Below are 21,298 nucleotides of genomic sequence, written 5' to 3' on the forward strand. Positions count from 1 at the left end.
CGTATAACGTACGCGATCTGGACTCCACAATGAACAGTATGCAAGACTGTTCTTTTTGGTATAAAATGAAATCTCTTATATACAGCATTCCAGCTGGCGGTAATTAAATATCGTGACAATGCGGTTCGGCGACGCAACAAAAAACAGGAAATTTTGGAAACACGATCAGCAATATGCTGTTAAATTAATGAATACACACAGCAGGCTAGCGAGGCGACCACACAGTCCACCAGGCTGTTTCAATTGAATGACCGAAGTTTCAACTCGGTAACAATATGGAACGCAAACGCTACAAATTCATAATATTGTTTGTGTAACTGGTGAACATTTAAAAATAAAGAACATAAAAATATGACATGGACATCGAGAAAACCTTACGGTCATCGAGTCATGCTTCCCACAACTACTGGCAAAATAGACAAATTTAATTAATGAATGGTTATAGATTTTAGAAAAAATCCTTATATAGGTGCGATAATGTAGAATTACCAAACGCCATATAAATGTACCATTTATTAAAAGGTTAACACATTTCTTTAAGTGTAAATCACGTTTTTGTTCAGATTACTGGAGATGAGCTCACTGTCAGCAATCTGACTGGTGACATTGGTCCCAATGACGTCATGATTCAAGCGGATGACGTAAAGGTGAAATTTCACTCGGACGCCGCCACGCAGGGAATTGGTTTTACCGGAACGTTTAAGCTCAGTACGTTTCGTTAACCATGGTTAAATTGTAGTTGTGGTAAATTTTTAGTTTTCAGTCAACAAAATGCTTAAAATTATTTTTAATACATCAAATATCACTTTATTTTTGGGCCCAAGAAGTTTGTAAGATGTACGTTTGCCAATTGCTGTCTTTTATGGGACAATAAAATATCCATTTGTCGTTTGCTGTCCTTTGACGATAAAATATTCAACTAATTGTACTATATGGTTTGTTTTGGCTTGTTTTGTCATCCAACGCTTAAGAAAATGTTTTAGATGTTTTTGCTTTTTTAATCGTTTCTTCGTGGAAAAAATGAGTTTCGGCGCATATCTGATCGTTTATTTTTTTGAAGCACACATTTTTTACAACCCTCGGGGCATAGTTTAATAATGTATGTACACATAAGCAATCCATCTTCATTTTGAGTTTGGTTTTCAAGATAAAATGCACTTAAACCAGGGATTCCCTGTAAATAGATAGAAAAAGGCCAAACAAGTTTACCAAACTTGACAAAATGTAGCTCGGGAGTTCATACTACATTGTCTATTGCCCTAGATCAGGGGTGGGCAACGTGCGGCCCTTTTCCATTTTTTGTGCGGCCCTTTACCTTCTTCCAGCTATTTACCCCCAATAAGGCTATGCGTGTGCACCATGTTGGGACTTTTGCTCTATCAGTTTCCTGTTTGAAGTGCGATGTAATCCATCTTAGGCGCTAAACTAATGACAGTTGCATCTATTACAAAACAATCTTCATTCATAAAGTTTTACTTGTGTCACGTTGTTGTGATAAAGAATTGTTTTGCCACAGTTACACTTGTCTAGTACGGTCAAGGTGTAACAGGCTTTTGCTACGCATTTTGACTGAGATGTTAAGTTTAACAGCTGGTTTTGAATTAAGGCTGTATATTAAATTGTACTGAGCCGATCCGTACGAAAAAGGCGTCATTGTGATTGTAGAAAAAGTTATTTCCGAATCCACAAGTAAACGGCACTGACAAAACTGCCGTAGTTGTAGCCTAGTGTTCATTAGTTTTTCTAGTGAAAGCTGAAAATATGAATTAGTGTTTATTTGATGTGTGGCCCTCCGGTAAGCATTACATTTCCTAACTGGCCCTTGTGTTAAAAAGGTTGCCCACCCCTGGCCTAGATGCTAACCTTCTTAGACCACCTAAATGATACCACATAAGTGAATTGCTAAAATAGTCTTTCATTTTTTAGCTTGTGGCTTTACGACTCACGTCACGCTGACCCCGCAAACTATTACGTCACCGGGGTGGCCGGGGAGCTACTCCCCCAGTATGACTTGTCGTTGGGACTTCGTCGGAAAGACAGGCTGGTACATTCACTTCAACTTTACAACCCTGGATGTCTCCGACGACACAATGACCGTAAGTCGAAATCTATTTCTAAAATACTATTACTAAACGACACGCTACAGTACACACACCAGTGTTACACACCAAAACGTTTGCAATTACATATAGTTAAACACAAAATTATTGGCATTTGCGAAAAAATTAAATTAACTTAGTTAAAACAAAAATGTAGTTTAGGGTCAGCGATAATTTGATGCCCAATCTTTATTAATTCTTTCAGTTGGTTGGAATACACATTGTGTTTAAAAACCGTTTTATCGTCGCAGTGAATGTTAGACGCGCACTTGCAAAGACTTGACTTAAGTGCACTTAAGTCACTGATTTTAAATCACTTGACTTGATTTAAGTCTTTTGAGCAAAATGACTTGACTTGACTTAAGACTTTTGGATAAATTACTTGTTAAAATGAAGTGTTTTCATTAAGCAATTTATTTTAATTTTCGGAAAACTGGAATACCTTAAATTTCGTATTGGGAAAGGCAAACTTCCGCCTGCGAACCCTTTAAAACTTTGGAAACCCTTTACGTTTGACGGAATCCATTGTTTTATGCTTCTGCAACCATTGAAAGAAGTGCAACTCAGTTAGTTGTTTTGATTTGCTTTGGTTTTGGATTTGTATATCGAAAGACAAATAAGTACAATTTGTTTTTTTGTTAAACATTTGTGCATCGTTGCAATATTTTCTGCACAGTCGCAATTTTTGTTTGGTATAAGCTCTAAAATAATCGTCTTAATCGTCTTAAACGTGTTGTATCGCCAAATTTATGGCTCACAGAAATTTCTAAAATTACTATTATCTTTCAATATATTGGTTTCAGCACTGATCCCTTGTGTCACACTTTTTGATCTATGTTTACCCTTTTATTCCTGTTTTCTTTATTCAGGTGCATTACGGCCCAACTTTAACTGGCAACCTCGGTCCCACATCATTCGACGTAGATAGGAGTTCCACTTACATAAAGTTCAACCCGGGTGCCACAAGCCAGGGCCGTGGATTCATCGGAACCTATTATCTCAGTAAGTCTGTGTGCGTTTTGTACCCCCATTGAAATGTACAAAATTGGAGATGCTTTCTGTTGTTTGCAATTTTTAACCATTTTCTTTTAATTTGGATAAGGGATTCCGGTAGTTTAAACTTGAGGATAAAAACTTAAACTTTGAGATGTGGAAAATATTGCCAAAACGTTTCAAGGAACTAACTTGAAGCGTATATACCGTAGATGGATTATAATTAGAATCTTAGTTTAACGTTAAAAGTTTTGATAAAGCTATATGTCTTCAATATTGCACTTTAAAGAGGAATCAAAATTGGCCTACCTTAAGTAATTTATGCAGAAAGTGTTACGCTTGCTCATTCAAGTAGCCCTTATTTATAAAATCGGTGATCTACAATATCTTGGGCGATTGAGATGTTCGAACTGTCGTAAGACCATAAACGAACAAAAAACGCCTGTAAAAAGACAACGAAACATATGGTTTTACAAATACAACACTGTTGATTGAGAACGACCAAGTTTAACACCCAACAATGTGTTGTTCCAGCTTGTGGTATAGACGTCCAAGCTACCACCAGCGACAAAGCTATCCGTTCACCAAGCTGGCCCGACAATTATCCAGCTAACACCGACTGTGTGTGGCACATCACTGGTCAACAGGGATGGAACGTTACCTTCACTTTTTCACGGTTTCAGACTGAATCCGAAAACGACTACCTTTTGGTAAGTTGTTATTCTGAAATGCAAAACAAAACTTTAGGGCAATTGAAAAGTGTTGACCAAAACAAATGTAACCCGACGAATTATAGTATACAGTTTTACATGGTTAGAGTGAAGTGGTTTATGCAACCAAACATTTACATAGGTATGTTCTTGATTCGGAAAGCGTGTTTATTTTACATTTTTAATATTTGTATTCGAAAACACATTTTAAGATCTTTAGTTTTTCGTGGTTGTAACATGTCTTGTGATAAAGCGTAAAGCCAAGCTTATAAATACAGCCTTTGCCGTAAAATCGCAGCAATTTATAAAACAATTACAACCTGTGGATTTTATTTTAAAACAACTTAATTAAAAATTAAAACCTAATTAAAAATTAAGACAAAAAACGTTTTTATTTGAATATGAGAAAACTGAGAAAACTGAGAAATCCTTATAAAAAATTATTATGTTTTACATTAGTTACCAGTTATTATTGATGTCCCAAACTTGGTATTTTATTCTATTCCGATTTCCGATACGAAATTCATTATTAAATGTTACGAAATCATTAATGTGACAAAATTATCAAGTTAATAAATCCGACCTGCAAATGTTACGTTTTTTTGTATCAAGTTGTCATTTACATAAGCATTAATAAGTTAAGTTACTTTTAAACTTTAAATTTTTATATATAAAAAAAATTACCTTTCATGGTAGAAAGTGCTGCTATTTATGGAAAACCGTGGCTGTAATACAAAAACTTATTTATCGGATCTACACCGATGACACCTTAGTATCTCAAAAGTACCGATTTTGAAAATGGTTATCGGTTATCGGCTCCGGTCGTTAGTATCATGCATCCCTACCGATGTTTATTATTACAAATTATCAGTCACAAAAGATTTGAGCATGGCGCAACAAAAGAAGGGTCACCAAACTATACAACTCGCACGTTAATTTCTACCAGCCCGCGGCATACTTTCTCAACGAAAATATAGTACAGTTCAAATTTTGTCGCCTGCAATAGCAAACAAAATTTATTTCCAATTGATCCAAAATCATTTAAGACTTACTGCCGTTTTTCTGGCGAATTAACTTATATTTTATTCGTTTAACCATAACCAAGTTAAGAAATTTTTTACACAAATTTTTATATTCGGCCTGCAATCGTCAAGCCTTCAGTAATCCGCACGCAACCATGAGGCCTTACAGTTACCCTGTATTTTTGCCTAAACTCTCAGGAAATGGAAATGGTTGTTAGCTTATCTTGTAAATAATCTGGTTAATCAGCGTCATATGAAAAAATAGGAAGAGCAATTACAATACCTAATCTGATGGGAAAACCACGATATGGTTACTTTTTTGTCGGGGAAAACCCCCAAACCACTATATTTTTATGTGGGCAAAACCCCGAAATCGTTACTTTTGTCGGCTGGAAAAAAAAAACTAAAATCGTTTCCCTTTTTGTTGTCGAACTTTGTTAAAGAAAAAAAAAACTTTTTTATGTCCAGATTGAGAGCAATTACAACAGCTCTCATAAACTCACGGGCAACCTTGGTGCTAACAAGTTGATTCTTGAAGGGACTGAATTCACTCTGCGATTTCACTCCAACCAAGACACTGAGGGAATCGGATTTCTCGGTTCTTTTAAGCTGAGTAAGTAGTTTTATGAATATAAGTAAGTAGTTTTAAAAGCATTATTTTAAGGTTTTTGTTTCGACTGAGAGAATAAATTGCCGTTGAAAAAATAGCATTTTTTGTAAAACTTGAACTAGATTAGAACTAGTAATAAAGCATACAAGCAATTAACAATTAGATTAGAATATTAGAATTAGCCGCATTTTGCCCTAATTTATTAAATTAAAATAACAGAATTCAAAACAAGACAATATTGTTTAAACAATTAAGCCTTCTTTTATAATATTACACAGTATATTTCTATAAAAGAATGCGGCCTTGAAGTTGATTTATGTCATTATTTAAAGAAAATTGTTGTCTGCTTATTTAATCGTATAAAGTTAAATATGGTTCAACGGTAATGCACAAAGATAAAGTTGCTTAACTTTAACGCTTTATTTTTGTTGTATGAAATAAGGATTAATTAAAAGCTTAAAAGAGTGATATATTTTTGGTGAATTAGGAGGTCTTTACACAGCACGTGTGCTTGAAGCATTAAAACAAACTAGAGTTGTTTAACCTATTTTCAATACTTAAAAACTATATTTATAAAGGCAAACAAATTAACAAACTGATTTTCACGATCGCTAATAACTGATTTTTACGATCGCTTATTACCTATTTTCAATAAATTAAATGTCAAATTATTTAAAACGTGATTTGACTTCAAACAGCCTGTGGTTTCACGACGACCGCCAGCACTTCGCCCCAAATTATTACGTCACCAGATTGGCCCCACGCTTACCCAGGTGGGGTTACGTGCCGGTGGGATGTGCAGGGTAAAACTGGGTGGTATCTCAAGTTTGACGTAACCCAGTTCCACACTTCTGACGACGCGCTCACGGTAAGATTTTTGCGGATTCAAACAACGAAAGGGTTACTCGGGAGAAAAAATAGTTTTTGATGGGAAACTCGAAAATCTAAAAAAACTCCGAGAGCTCTTTTTTTGCAGAGAAACCCCCCAATTCGTTGCATTTTAACGGAAAATACACTAAATCGATAGTATACTAAAAAAAAAAAATCGATAGTAAAACCCCGAAATTGAAACTTATTTTTGGGTGGGGAAAACACCCAAATCGCTACTTTTTGATTTTCTTGGGAAAACCCCCAATCCGCTACTTTTTGATTTTTTGGGGAAAATCCCCAAATCATTACTTTTTATTTTTTGGGGGAAAATCCCCAAATCGCTACTTTTTGATTTTCTTGGGAAAACCCCCAAATCGCTACTTTTTATATTTTGGGGAAAATCCCCAAATCGCTACTTTTTTATTTTCTTGGGAAAACCCCCAAATCGCTACTTTTTATTTTCTCGGGAAAATCCCCAAATCGCTACTTTTTGATTTTCTTGGGGAAAACCCCCAAATCGCTACTTTATATATTTTGGGGAAAATCCCAAAATCGCTACTTTTTATTTTCTCGGGAAAACCCCCAAATCGCTACTTTTTATATTTTGGGGAAAATCCCCAAATCGCTACTTTTTGATTTTCTTGGGAAAACCCCCAAATCGTTACTTTTTATTTTTTTGGGAAAATCCCCAAATCGCTACTTTTCATTTTTTGGGGAAAACCCCCAAATCGCTACTTTTTATATTTTGGGGAAAATCCCCAAATCGCTACTTTTTGATTTTCTTGGGAAAACCCCCAAATCGTTACTTTTTATTTTTTTGGGAAAATCCCCAAATCGCTACTTTTCATTTTTTGGGGAAAACCCCCAAATCGATTCTTTTTATATTTTGGGGAAAATCCCCAAATCGCTACTTTTTATTTTCTCGGGAAAACCCCCAAATCGCTACTTTTTATATTTTGGGGAAAATCCCAAAATCGCTACTTTTAATATTTTGGGGAAAACCCCCAAATCGCTACTTTTTATATTTTGGGGAAAATCCCAAAATCGCTACTTTTTGATTTTCTTGGGAAAACCCCCAAATCGCTACTTTTTATTTTCTCGGGAAAATCCCCAAATCGCTACTTTTTATATTTTGGGGAAAATCCCCAAATCGCTACTTTTTGATTTTCTTGGGAAAACCCCCAAATCGCTACTTTTTATTTTCTCGGGAAAACCCCCAAATCGCTACTTTTTATATTTTGGGGAAAATCCCCAAATCGCTACTTTTTGATTTTCTTGGGAAAACCCCCAAATCGCTACTTTTTATATTTTGGGGAAAATCCCCAAATCGCTACTTTTTGATTTTCTTGGGAAAATCCCCAAATCGCTACTTTTTATTTTCTCGGGAAAATCCCCAAATCGCTACTTTTTATTTTCTCGGGAAAATCCCCAAATCGCTACTTTTTATATTTTGGGGAAAATCCCAAAATCGCTACTTTTTGATTTTCTTGGGAAAACCCCCAAATCGCTACTTTTTATATTTTGGGGAAAATCCCCAAATCGCTACTTTTTGATTTTCTTGGGAAAACCCCCAAATCGCTACTTTTTATATTTTGGGGAAAATCCCCAAATCGCTACTTTTTGATTTTCTTGGGAAAACCCCCAAATCGCTACTTTTTATTTTCTCGGGAAAATCCCCAAATCGCAACTTTTTATATTTTGGGGAAAATATCCAAATCGCTACTTTTTGATTTTCTTGGGAAAACCCCCAAATCGCTACTTTTTATATTTTGGGGAAAATCCCCAAATCGCTACTTTTTGATTTTCTTGGGAAAACCCCCAAATCGCTACTTTTTATATTTTGGGGAAAATCCCCAAATCGCTACTTTTTGATTTTCTTGGGAAAACCCCCAAATCGCTACTTTTTATTTTCTCGGGAAAATCCCCAAATCGCTACTTTTTGATTTTCTTGGGAAAACCCCCAAATCGCTACTTTATATATTTTGGGGAAAATCCCAAAATCGCTACTTTTTATTTTCTCGGGAAAACCCCCAAATCGCTACTTTTTATATTTAGGGGAAAACCCCCAAATCGCTACTTTTTATATTTTGGGGTAAATCCCCAAATCGCTACTTTTTGATTTTCTTGGGAAAACTCCCAAATCGTTACTTTTTATTTTTTTGGGAAAATCCCCAAATCGCTACTTTTCATTTTTTGGGGAAAACCCCCAAATCGATATTTTTTATATTTTGGGGAAAATCCCCAAATCGCTACTTTTTATTTTCTCGGGAAAACCCCCAAATCGCTACTTTTTATATTTTGGGGGAAAATCCCAAAATCGCTACTTTTTATTTTCTCGGGAAAACCCCCAAATCGCTACTTTTCGATTTTCTTGGGAAAATCCCCAAATCGTTACTTTTTATATTTTGGGGAAAATCCCCAAATCGCTACTTTTCATTTTTTGGGGAAAACCCCCAAATCGATTCTTTTTATATTTTGGGGAAAATCCCCAAATCGATACTTATTATATTTGTGGGAAAATCCCCAAATCGCTACTTTTTGATTTTCTTGGGAAAATCCCCAAATCGCTACTTTTTTATTTTCTCGGGAAAATCCCCAAATCGCTACTTTTTATATTTTGGGAAAAACCCCCAAATCGCTACTTATTATATTTGTGGGAAAATCCCCAAATCGCTACTTTTTGATTTTCTTGGGAAAATCCCCAAATCGCTACTTTTTATATTTTGGGGGAAAATCCCCAAATCGCTACTTTTTGATTTTCTTGGGAAAACCCCCAAATCGCTACTTTTTGATTTTCTTGGGAAAACCCCCAAATCGCTACTTTTTATTTTTAGGGGGAAAACCTCCCAAATCGCTACTTTTTATTTTCTTTGGAAAACCCCCAAATCGTTACTTTTTATTTTTAGGGGGAAAACCTCCCAAATCGCTACTTTTTATTTTTAGGGGGAAAACCTCCCAAATCGCTACTTTTTATTTTCTTTGGAAAACCCCTAAATCGCTACTTTTTATTTTTAGAGGGAAAATCCCCAAATCGTTACTTTTTATATTTTGGGGTAAATCCCCAAATCGCTACTTTTTATTTTCTCGGGAAAACCCCAAAATCGTTACTTTTTATTTTTTTGGGAAAATCCCCAAATGGCTACTTTTTATTTTTTGGGAAAAACCCCCAAATCGCTATTTTTTATATTTTGGGGAAAATCCCCAAATCGCTACTTTTTGATTTTCTTGGGAAAACCCCCAAATCGCTACTTTTTATTTTTTGGGGGAAAATCCCCAAATCTTTACTTTTTGATTTTCTTGGGAAAACCCCCAAATCGCTACTTTATATTTTCAGGGGAAAACCCCCAAATCGCTACTTTTAATTTTTAGAGGGAAAACCCCCAAATTGCTACTTTCTATTTTCTCGGGAAAACCCCCAAATCGCTACTTTTTATTTTTAGAGGGAAAACCCCCAAATCGCTACTTTTTATTTTTAAGGGGAAAACCTCTAAATCGCTACTTTTTAGTTTCTTTTGCGGAAAAACCCCCCAAATCGCCAAAATCGTTACTTCATTCAAATTTGTTACAATCGTTTTTACCACTTTTCAAACAAGTGCTCATCGGAAACCGACTTAAGGTTACTCGGGATTGAAAGCGTTTATGAGCAAAACACCATCCCGACGACAATATGTTTTCTTTTTCTAGACTTCTACTGGACCAACTTTAAGTGGCAACGTTGGAACGTACGACTTTTGGTTGGACAGATCAAGCACATATCTTAGGTTCTCCTCAAATGCGGCAAGTCACGGACTCGGGTTTCGTTTGAGCTACGTGCTGGGTAATACATTTCGTATTGCATTCCGTTGACTGATTTTTTTCTTACTCTTAGGTAAAGCAAACTCAGTAAAGCAAGTCATTTTTTATCACTCTACTGGAATTTCGTTTTTCATGACGCTAGGTTTTCGGTTTGTGAAACATTAGAAAACTGAAAACTGAATGTTTTTATCATAGATGGTTGCCCGTTAAACGTAATGACTCTGAACACAATGAATAAAGAATTGCATGAAACCCTAATAAAAGTCACTCAATGTTTCGGGATTGATATTATGTATTACAAACTATCAAATCAAACATACTCCCTGATGCATGCTAAAAAAACACTGACACAATTATTCAATCAGTTTTAGCGCGTGTTTAAAAACTTTTTAATGTGTTTTTTGTAAATACGATACACACAACTGTGTTTAACAACTGTGACCTAGCCCCTCTAAAGCTTCTTTTTGACCAACGATTGCTGCTTACCTATCAATAGTACAACGTATTTTTTTACGCATTAATCGTAGTCTACAAAAGTTTTCGGTGTATTCTTTGGTGTTTCGGGCACTTTCTAACCTACGAGTTTCCTGTTATTCGCAGTTTGTGGTTTGAATACAACAGCCAGCACCTCATCAACGGTTATCAGGTCGCCAAATTGGGGATCCCCCTACCCAACTGACACAGACTGCGAATGGAATATAAAGGGGCGAGTCGGATACAGCGTTGTATTTAGCTTCACTGCTTTCAGGACCGAAACCAACAACGACTATTTGCAGGTTGGCGAAGCAACTAATATTGGCAAAAATACAGGGCAAACGTTTCCGTGTTATATACGATCTTTCTGTAAACCGTAAACTGGTTATTATATTTTTATGAAACTAAAAGCAATTCCCGTATTTAAAATCTAACAGCCTACCCTAAACAAGTAAATCGATGATATTTCAAATATTTTAGGTCGAACTAATTTCCGTTGTTGTTTATAAAATTTATATTTCTAGTTTCTTTTTTAAATAGGTTTAGGAACAATTTGTTGGTAGTTTAATTGAGAATTAGTGGCAATTAAACGAATTTTACCGAAGAAGTAAGACAATAAACTAAAATTTTCGTCAGTCATTTTTAATTAATGTTCTCTCTCCCAAATATAGGCACTTTCTTTCTTTTTCGCTTTAAAAGGCCCCAAGGTGAATTGTGCGCCTGTGACGTAACAATGGTTGTGATTTTCAAATATTATCTTACAGAAGGCGGCTACACAACTTGGCTGTTGTTTATTACTGTAAAAAAGGACAATTATTTAACATTTAACCCTGCTTTTCAGATCTTGGCTGATGGGTCAGTGGTTCGCACAATGAGTGGAAACATTGGCAAGGTCACGGTCACCGCTCCAGGCGTAGAGGTCAAAGTTCGGTTCCACTCCAATGGGAACGTGACTCAGCATGACTCAGGGTTCTATGGATCTTACAAGCTTGGTACGAAAGTTGAAGTTTAAAAAATCAGGTGTACAACTAGAGATTGGGTAAAGTGATAATAAATTTCCTATTTTAGGTATCATTTTATTTTATTAGGCTATGCTTATAAATAAACATTACGTTATTGATAAACAATTCACTATATTTATTAATAGGCCTTAAGACAGCTGCAATATTTACATTTTAGAAAAAACAATATTTCAGTTTTGCATTTTTTCTCAAAACGCCTTTCCTCTCTTTTCAGTGGGTCTATAAAGAACGGATTTCAAAGAATGTTCCATGATTTACGTATATTTTCCTGTGTATATTTGTACTGTGCATATTATTGCTTCATGAATCAATTTTCGTTTGCTATAACGTTTCCTAATTGTCGATATTTACCACTAAAGTGAAACTAAAGCTAGAATACAATACAGAACATTTCACTTTTTAATTTTGACAAAATCTTTACCTTTAATTAGCCAGTATTGTATTCTTTGTATACGATTTAAATGTTCATCGCTTAATTATATGCTCTCATAAACGGACCGGTTGATTTTGTGGTTGGTTGCACAAACAAACATTTGAAACAAGCCAGTTAGCAAACAGAAATACATAAGAGGTTAAGGCTACGAAAATTTACCAAGGAAATCATTATAAAGGCGGTTTGACCTCTAAAGTTAAACATATCAGCAGTCTAAAAATAAAAAAATAATAAATCCCTGTTTTCGAATTATTATTTGGAAATTTATGTTTTTTTGAAGTGATTTGAATACAATTTGAAAATAACACTAAATATCAAAATCGAATCGTAACAGAATAACAAACAGTTAAAAAAATGTTTTTCTCGGGCGATTTAAAAAAAATAACTTGCAAAGAATGTAAAAAAATAAACGCACAGGCTTCTGGAATATACAAAAGAAAGACAAAAACTACATTCAAAGACACAGCGAACATTACAACGGAAAGCAGTTCTGTCGAATCCCCAAGGTAACAATTGTTTCTCAACGATTTGTTGATTATATAGTCTATATTAGACTAATTAGTACCTGGGAACTCCTAGTTAGCGGAGCTGCCTTTTTCTTTACAAAATGGCAACCGCTTGCCCATCGTGGGCCTAAGAAACTCACATCTCCGACCCGAAAGAACTCATTTGTTACATACAGTTTGCCCCTCAAATCTACGCAGGATTAGTTGGTGGTATATAAAGTCATTTGACCCAGCGGTTTATATAATTATGGCCGAAAACAACAATACATCGATACAATACAACTTGTTGCATGTTTTTTGCTTTATTGGAAATAAAAATATTTACACAACATGTCAGAAAGTGGCGGATATTGTACACAGCGCGGGGCGCAAAACACACAGATAACTTCACCATCGACGAATAAAGCAGTACATGAAATTAACTGGCGACTCTAATTACAAAGCATCGAAAGCTACGAAAACAACAGACTGTTTGAGTGTTTGACACCAAAATGACGCACACGGCAGACTCGGGTGATATGCGATCAGCACATTAAGAAAAGTTTCCGAAATCCAAAATTGTTCGGCATGCTGCGTCTGTTTTTTCTTGAGCTTTCAGTATTTTTGTAACTTTAGGAATCAGATTAAAACTAGAACTTCGTTTTTTTTTCAATTTAAATGTTTTTTAAAAAAGCAAAATTTATAAATTAAACTAGGATAGAATTAAATTTAATCAAACGAAGTATATTTCACAATCAATTAGAATCAAATCGCATTTTACTACTAAAACGGTGTTAATGCTAAACATTGATACATTAATTACTGTACCAGACGCAGCATTTGAATGCGAAGTTTGTTTCCCATTCGAAAATTCAATGTGGAATAGCTGTTAGAGTTTTAAATAATCGCGATATCTTTAATTTCGCAATGGATAATAATTAACTCTTTAAAAAAAAAGTTAGGGTAGTTTTTCAACAAAAATACAGTAAACATTAAAAAAAAAGCTATTTTTGAAAAAAAATGTTGTCAAAAGTTTCGTCAGGCCAATCCGAAATCCATTAGAGAAATCAAAAAGTCCAAAAGTAAAAAAAAAATGTTGCTCCCCGAATTAATTAAAAAAACAGCGTCCAGCAGCGACCTCGCGCGACAGAAATTCGCAAAAAACAACAAGTTGTTCTGGAAACCGTGATTAGGGGGTCACACTTCCGTTCCGTCGGCTTTTTGGGGGTCAGGTTCCTGGGGGGCTTCGGGAACCGTCTCGTAGGTGGCCTCTTCGGCGCCGGGGGCCGCCTTGGGGGGCGTGGGCTCCTCAACGAGCGAATCACCGTCGGCGTTTGGAACCCATAAGCCGGAGTCGACACATCTGGAAAAAATGTTGTGCATTTTATAAATGTTTTTAAGGAAAAAAATATTTTTTTTTCTTCCAAAAAATACTATGTGTCGCGATCGCGTGGTTGATTTAACCAGCTTCATCTCATATTTAAAACAACGAAAATAACAACCTTTATCAGAAAATACGGAAATATAAGTTAGCTAAGAGTGTTGTAATGGCTTAAATCAATAACCTGACTTAAGTGTACTCAACACGTTATTTTTTAATGACTTGACTTAACTTAAGTCCTTTGAAAAAAATAACTTGTCTTCACTTGGACAAATTACTTGAATTGACTTTGACGACTTGGGTTGAAATAAAGTGTTTTCATTGGGCATATTTTATAAAATTGGGTTATTTATCTTAGGTTTTGCACATAACGCTACTTGCTTGCTATATGTTGCGTTTTGGTATAGTTTTTAATTAAGTTATCGGACAAATTTACCAATTTTAATACAATAAGTTTAACATTTAATTTTTTGGCAAGGACTTGACTTGCTCTAATTATGACTTAACTGGGACGTCACTTATTAATATTTCACTTGACTTGGACTTTAGTAATTTAAAAATGACTTGTTTACAACATTGGCTCGTACCGTTTCATGTGGTAGGCTGCTTGATCTGGGTCCATTTCCTTGATTACTTGGCGCAGCATCGGGATATCTTGTGACTCAAAGCATTCGGCAAGTTTCTGTAAAAAAGACATTCAGGTAGACTATAATCGACTACACGGATCTGTAATGTAGCTTGATGACGAATGTCCAAAGCCAAAAAGGTCATTTTGATAAAGATGTTTCAATACGGATTGTATAATCTTCAGTTTCTAATTCATTAATTATCAAGTTACAGAAAATACATTAATGCGTAAAACAACCAACCAGTTTTTGCATAAGCATTTGATACGACACTTTTGGTGCAAACAAAATAAAAACGAAAAAAGCAGGACTGCATAACATCATAGATTTGTTCCAAATACACATTATAATATGGGACCAATCTCTAGTTTAAGTGTTTTAAATCAAGAAAAAAAAAATCATTATCTCTATTATAAAGAGCAAAAGGAAAAAAATTAACAGGAGTCTTTATCAGAAATTTATGCTTAAAATGGGCCTTAAAATATAACTTTCATATCTATATATTTTACTTTTATGTTCATTCAGCAGAAGAGCAAAATGGGGTATCAGATGCCTATCAAACATACACTCGTATGGTTAAAAGTTAATCAAATAGAAAATTTATAAAATTGAAAGCTTGTTCTTACTCGAGGAAGGGTCTCCATGACGTCAGCAGGATGCAATCCACCAGGACCAATTTCCTGTTTTCTCTGTTCCTCTTCATACCTCTTCATTGCATCGTCGAGGCGAGCCTGGGCGCGCTCTACAAGTTAAAGGAGCTAGGTTTATATGGTTATTAGAGTTTGAAACACGACAATAAATTACACTTTGAATACAAAACAATTAAAACAGCTGACTAGCCCCTGTACTTGAACAAATTAAGACAACTAAACACAGTTTTTTGAAACCATTAAAACAGTTTTTACCAATTTAAAAATATAGTTTGTCAACCAACAGAGCCACATTTTTTCAGGTTTTGAGTAAGACAAATAAGGCTACAAACCAAGATAACAACAGTGAAATCTCAAACTTTTTTTTTCAAGTTCAAGAAGTAGTTATGTCAGATCATATCTAAACTGTTTTATAAATGCGGTATGTCAGATCATGTCACATCGGAGCCGACCCCCAATATCAGGTATACGCAGTGTTACTAGTCTGATAATAGAGTGGTTTGGTACAAATTTATAAAGACTTTCAGCAATGCATTATCTAATTGAGCGCTTTATATTTTTGAATAGTATAAAAAATTTACTATTAAAATATTTCAGAGGTTCTAACACTGGCGTAATATTTGGCTTCTAAAAACCCTCTGCACACCCACGTTCGGCGCCTATGTATATATATTTGTTTGAATTTGAAACCAAGCTTATTATTACCTTTTACCCTTCCCTTGAATGCATTGAGTTCGTCGTAGAAACTCTCCATATAATCTGCATTCAAGTTTTCGAATCGGTTAAAGAAAGCATTGTAGCAATTGCGAGGGTCAGTCTTCATTTGGGAAGCAAGTTGAAGAACAAATTGCAAGATCACTGCTTGGTGGGCGACCCGTTCCATTAGACTGTCTTTCTAAAAAAAAAATCTAAAAGATTACATTGAGTTATACACAAAAAAGACAGTTGATCGATATTATATAGTAGGGATTACCAATCTGCAGCCCACAGGCTAGATATGGCCTATTGAGTAAAATCTACTGGCCAACAGCATATTTCCTTAAGGATAAGTACAGTTCAAACAAATGTACTATTTTTCTAGTTAACACATATATCATGTGTTTAATTTCGCTTTAATTGGATCAAATGAAACCGAAGATCATTATAGGCAATGGCCCAGGATTGATCTGTAGGTTGCCTGGATTTTTCACATATTTCCTAAACAAAAAACCTGGCTTCTTAGGATTTGCATCTTGTGGTTTACCATTTGGGAAGTCCTAATTGTTTGCAAAAAGGCATAGGCACACCAATTTATTTAAATTTTGCAATGGACTTATCAAAAAAATATGATTTTAAAAGGCAATTTAGAAGATTTATACCTAGCAGTGCCAATTTAAAAAAAAATGAAGTTCAAAATGAGCTTAAAAATATTAACTTTAATTAATTAATATTCATTATATTTCAATTTATATTTTATTTAATTTTACCTCGGCCACTGCCAGATCTATGCACCAGATGCAAAGGTAATTTGCTGATTTGTCACAAACCAAGTATGGGTTGTCTTGCAGGTATCTAGAAAAAATAGCTAGTATTAAAGGCTAAGAAAAAACAGTTAATGTAAAATGCCAGAAAATTGTTACTATTAACCTTTACTAGTCTTTAGTAGCTATGAACAGTTAATACACAAATATATAACAAAATTACACAATATATGGTGTATTTCAGGCTATTGCATATTCAAAAATAAAAGCGGAACTTACAAGTTCTAACAGACAATTTAGCAGAAAATTTATCGCAAAGCTCGGTCAACAACTGTTATGACACAAAATGTGTTTCTTAATTGTCATTCTAAAGTTATTGTCCTGAGCGCAATCATATTATAGCAATATTAGGATCAATGCAAAACCTGACATTAAGGTATTGGTCATAATGAAGTACTAGTAAATGTTACAGCAATACAAAGCTGTATAGAGAAACTAAACTCGCAACTCAAAATAACCGCACTAAATGACAGCATTTAACCAAAAAACTTTTGTTGAATTCAGGAATTAAACTATAAAAAAGAGAATTTCATGATATAAAGCAGCAGTTAAGATTTAAACTAACTTTCTGCTCTCATCAGCTTTGCTAAGCATTCCGTAATGCTGGAGTTCCTTCTTATACTTTTCTTGGAACTGACGTTGTTTCTCGTAAGCTTCATCTTCATCATCTTCCGCTTCTTTTTCTTTTGGCGCTTCCCTTTAAAAAAATTGTTTGTTTTAAATAATTTAGTCTTTTTACTGTTAAAGTGTTTTTTGTACAACTATAATAGCATTTGGAAACAGAATTGAACTAGCAATTTTTGTTTGATGCAAATAAATTTCCAAGTATAGGGATGTGGAGTAGCAGCCGATGACTGGCGTCAAGTGGTAGTATCGCTATATTTTCTGATACTAGGCTGGTATTGGGAACAATCCGACTTTGAAACTTGCATGAAACCCTAATTATTTCAGAAACTTGTGTGGTACAGTACCCAAATTATGAAGAATTAGAAGTAAGACAAATATTGTCAAACTCAAACATAAACCGAAGTACCATGGGCGCTTAATTTGGGGTGCTTAGCTCCCCAAAAATATTACAAATCTTTTTAAATGTTAGCGTATATGCAATGTAGCAAAAGGCTTACTTGTTCAAGATAGACTTGCTGAAACCTTCCTTGCAGATCGTGTCGATGTTCCACGGCGTTTCCTTGTCCTTCTGACGAAGTTCCTCCTCTTTTTTCCTGAAGTCCGCCTCCTGCTTAGCAAGCTCTTCCTTGGTGAGGAGGACCTTCTTCAGCTCCCCATCTTTCAAGTCACTCTTCTTTAATTTCTTCTCCACTTCGTTGAGCTTCTTCTGGTATTCTTCTTTGCCTGAAAGCAGAGGTGATTGAATTTAGGGTGAAAATAAATCAACATAAAATTCTTATACAAATAAAAAAAACAGCTCCTCTGGTAATTGTAATTAACTACACTTTTTTTGTATTACTATGCCTGGTAGCAACAGTTTAGATATAAAATTATTATGTTATTTTGACAAAAACAATACAATAAAAAATTGCAACATTTATGTATATATATAAAGTAAAAAGCAATTTTTGTCATGTATGAGATGAAAAAAGTGTGCATATCTTAATGTGTGAAGGAATACAAAACTGTCTCCTAAAGTCTTCAAAGAAGTAAATTTTGAAAAAAACTAAGTCAACTTTTAGTAAAGTTATAGATACTCTACAAAGGAAGTAGTTATTTGTTTAAAATCACAATAGTTTTTTATTTCCTAAAAAGAGTTGTAAATTGCATTTCCACACACTTGAAAAAAAAACTCACAGACATTAAAACACTTTTCAAAGAAAATTTGTAGGTTTTTAAATACATACTTCAAATTGGATAGCTTGAAATTTATTGAATGTAATTTGCAAATCAAAACGGTAGATATGCCATGGTCAAAACAATAAAAAAACAAAACAAAAATTGTTTTACTACAAAACCTTCTACACATAAATGAGGCTGGATTTAAAAATACTTCAAGACAATTCAAACTTAAATTTAAAGACATTGAAATACATTTAAGATTTAAGTACTTTTTAGCAATCCTGTTTTAATTCTTATTATTAAATGTCAGAAACGAAAGCTTTTCAGTTGTTTTAGTAGTGCTTAATCCAAATAATTATACACAGACATAGGCGCCCAACTTTTAAAATCCCAGGGCGTTTTTGGAACCAGTCAATCACAATCCATTGTTAGTATGTAATTTAATGCATTACTGTTATAATCTGGGTTAAATAACTTGGTGAATATAAATGTAAAATTGATAAAGAACACTTTCGCAGATGGTACTTCTCCCCATGTAATTCAGGAAAGTCGCGCATACTGTTAGTGAGCCACGATTGTGCTACTTGCAGTGAACATTACGCTAGCTGAAATAAAGTATTCACAGAAGTGGAGTTGTACACTAATTGCACACGAAACTTGGGCGAATTCCAGGGCGTTTTGACGCCCTGCAAGAAACCCAGGGCGTTGAAAAACGATCTGCACACCCACGTTCGGCTGCACACCCACGTTCGCCTATGTAGACAGACATGCAGTATTAAAAGTAGACAAGTCTAAGGCTTATGATATACATGTTACAAGACTTGAGTGCTAAAAAATATAGAAAAAGTCTTGTCACAAACCGCACTCCACTGTGCATTAACTGAAACAAAAAATTTGATGTTTTCTGTTGACTAAAACAATTTCGAACTTTTACCTTTATTCAGAGCTTCCCATTCCTGGTCCCTTTCCTTCATGCGATCAACCCTGGCTTGGTGCCTCCAGCGGAACAAGCTTGGGGTGTCGATGTTGGGATGGGTGTCATCTTCGTCGTCCGAAACCTCAATGTGATCCCACTTGCTGTAGTCCAACCGCGACATTTTGCAAACAAGTAGAAAAATACACTTCTCACAGTTTTTCTATTATTTCAAGTCTGTAAATTATGGGGTATAATTAGTAACTTAGTACAGCTGTTAAAATTGGATTCTTAGTGTTTTAGTTTGTTCCCATATTAAGCTCTTTCAGGGAAAATAATAAACCTGACAATAAAATTAAAAAAAAAATTTTCGTTTTAAATTTGATATGTGAAATTCAGAATGCTTTTTAAAACTTTCTTAATGCAAATAACAGCGCTGATCTAGAATCCTTCCACATTTTCGTCTGGGGGCTTAAATTGCTAACGTTATTTGGGTTAGGGTGAGAGTCAGCAGTTGGGTTCAGATGGGTCAAGTATTAACATTATATTTATTCTCACAAATTTATTTGTTCCTAGCAATTTTATTTCTGAAAACTTGTTTGGTCACTGTAAAAGAAAAAAAAGTGACAGGATTCTAGATCAGCGCCCAAAAAGTATTAAGCACTGGTCTAGAATCCTACCACAATTATTAAATAAACGCACAATATTTGGAGTAGGGTGTTGATTATTGTTGGGTGAGGACTGAGGGTGGGTCAAGACAAGTATTATTGTTATGTAATAATATTGCTTAACCTACCCACACCCAAACGCTAAATGGCACCCTAACCCAAATAATGTGCGTTGTGGTAGGATTCTAGACCAGCGCCAAATATTGCACTATCAGCTGTTCTAACTTAAACAGGAAGTACAACAACCGTAAAGTTCAGTTCCGCTATTTCACCAAATTCAGTTTGAATAATATAAACAACCTCTTGTCTTTAGGGTAAACTTATATTGACTTTAGAGTGGTTTAAATTGAACATTAACAACAAATAAACTTGAAACAAAAACTAAGGCGAGACTGAGACCACAGCTGACCAACTTTGTAATTACCACTCTTCGAATCAAAACCATCATCATGTATATATCACGAATAACACCACCTCTGTAACCCCTAAAGCGCATACTAAAACCACAAAATATTTCTTTTAAACGTATACAAACATGCTTAAATGTATTTTAAAGCAAATTATTAAAATAAAACAGCTTTATTTTATTATAATTGCGCTCTCAAACTAATCGAATAAAAGGTTTATTAATTTATTAGTTGTGCTTTAGGCGTTAAACTTACAACTGCAGAATTTGCCAGAACAATCCAGTCGGCATTTATCACCAACAGGTTAAAAGTTAGAAGCCATTGTTTGTCCAGAAATACATTTATATTTTAGGCAAATTTAATTGTGTTGCGTGTTGCATCAAGTTTACAAGTCATCGAATTTAAATGACCTAGTTTGTCGACCCTTCCGTTAAATTTTTTTACCTCGTCCTATTTCCGTAATGATTTGAAAACCACCCCATCCGTCAGAAATCAGTGCAGTTCTAAGCAAAAAGGTCTACGACAATCAGTGCATTCAAAGGATCAAAAAGTCCGACTTTTAGACTTTGAGGTCTTGGACAATGCACTAATTTGCATTAACAAATGTGCATGAGAAGATTAAGTTTAACAATACTTGACCCAACCAAACCCAAACGCTAACCAGCGCCCTAACCCAAATAATGTGCGATAATTTAATAATTATAACGCTTCAGGCCCCAATACCTCAATTTGTGACTTAGTAATCTTAAAAACAATGGACGAGAAACCATCTTATGCCCATCCGAGTTTGGGCCTTTTTCCCCAGCATTTGAAGAATTATTAAAATTACGCA

The 21,298-nt window shown here is 34.8% G+C and overlaps 2 protein-coding genes across 2 annotated transcripts in view; one reads left to right on the top strand and one right to left on the bottom strand.

Moving 5' to 3' along the window:
- LOC146165445 (cubilin-like) overlaps positions 1-11,977 on the top strand; it is a 72,832-nt gene extending 60,855 nt beyond the window's left edge. The window contains exons 47-56 of the mRNA XM_083380928.1: positions 564-708; positions 1,927-2,096; positions 2,969-3,101; positions 3,627-3,802; positions 5,293-5,437; positions 6,133-6,302; positions 9,989-10,121; positions 10,700-10,875; positions 11,415-11,565; positions 11,810-11,977. Coding sequence (XP_083237054.1) covers positions 564-708; positions 1,927-2,096; positions 2,969-3,101; positions 3,627-3,802; positions 5,293-5,437; positions 6,133-6,302; positions 9,989-10,121; positions 10,700-10,875; positions 11,415-11,565; positions 11,810-11,820 — 1,410 coding nt within the window. The 3' untranslated portion in view covers positions 11,821-11,977. The remainder of the gene's footprint in view (positions 1-563; positions 709-1,926; positions 2,097-2,968; positions 3,102-3,626; positions 3,803-5,292; positions 5,438-6,132; positions 6,303-9,988; positions 10,122-10,699; positions 10,876-11,414; positions 11,566-11,809) is intronic.
- Positions 11,978-12,817: 840 nt separating this feature from the next.
- Positions 12,818-19,621, bottom strand: LOC146165448 (hsp90 co-chaperone Cdc37-like). Its single transcript, XM_083382070.1, has 8 exons — positions 19,413-19,621; positions 17,815-18,040; positions 17,256-17,387; positions 16,637-16,721; positions 15,876-16,065; positions 15,147-15,262; positions 14,482-14,576; positions 12,818-13,876 (listed from the first exon to the last, which is right to left on the bottom strand). Exons 1-8 carry the CDS (start codon positions 19,573-19,575, stop codon positions 13,711-13,713), a joined length of 1,173 nt encoding a protein of 390 aa, XP_083238196.1. The 5' UTR covers positions 19,576-19,621; the 3' UTR covers positions 12,818-13,710.
- Positions 19,622-21,298: the final 1,677 nt, after the last annotated feature.

The sequence above is a fragment of the Ascidiella aspersa genome, chromosome 2, assembly GCF_963924565.1.
Source record: "Ascidiella aspersa chromosome 2, kaAscAspe10.2, whole genome shotgun sequence".
Classification (NCBI taxonomy): Eukaryota; Metazoa; Chordata; class Ascidiacea; order Phlebobranchia; family Ascidiidae; genus Ascidiella; species Ascidiella aspersa.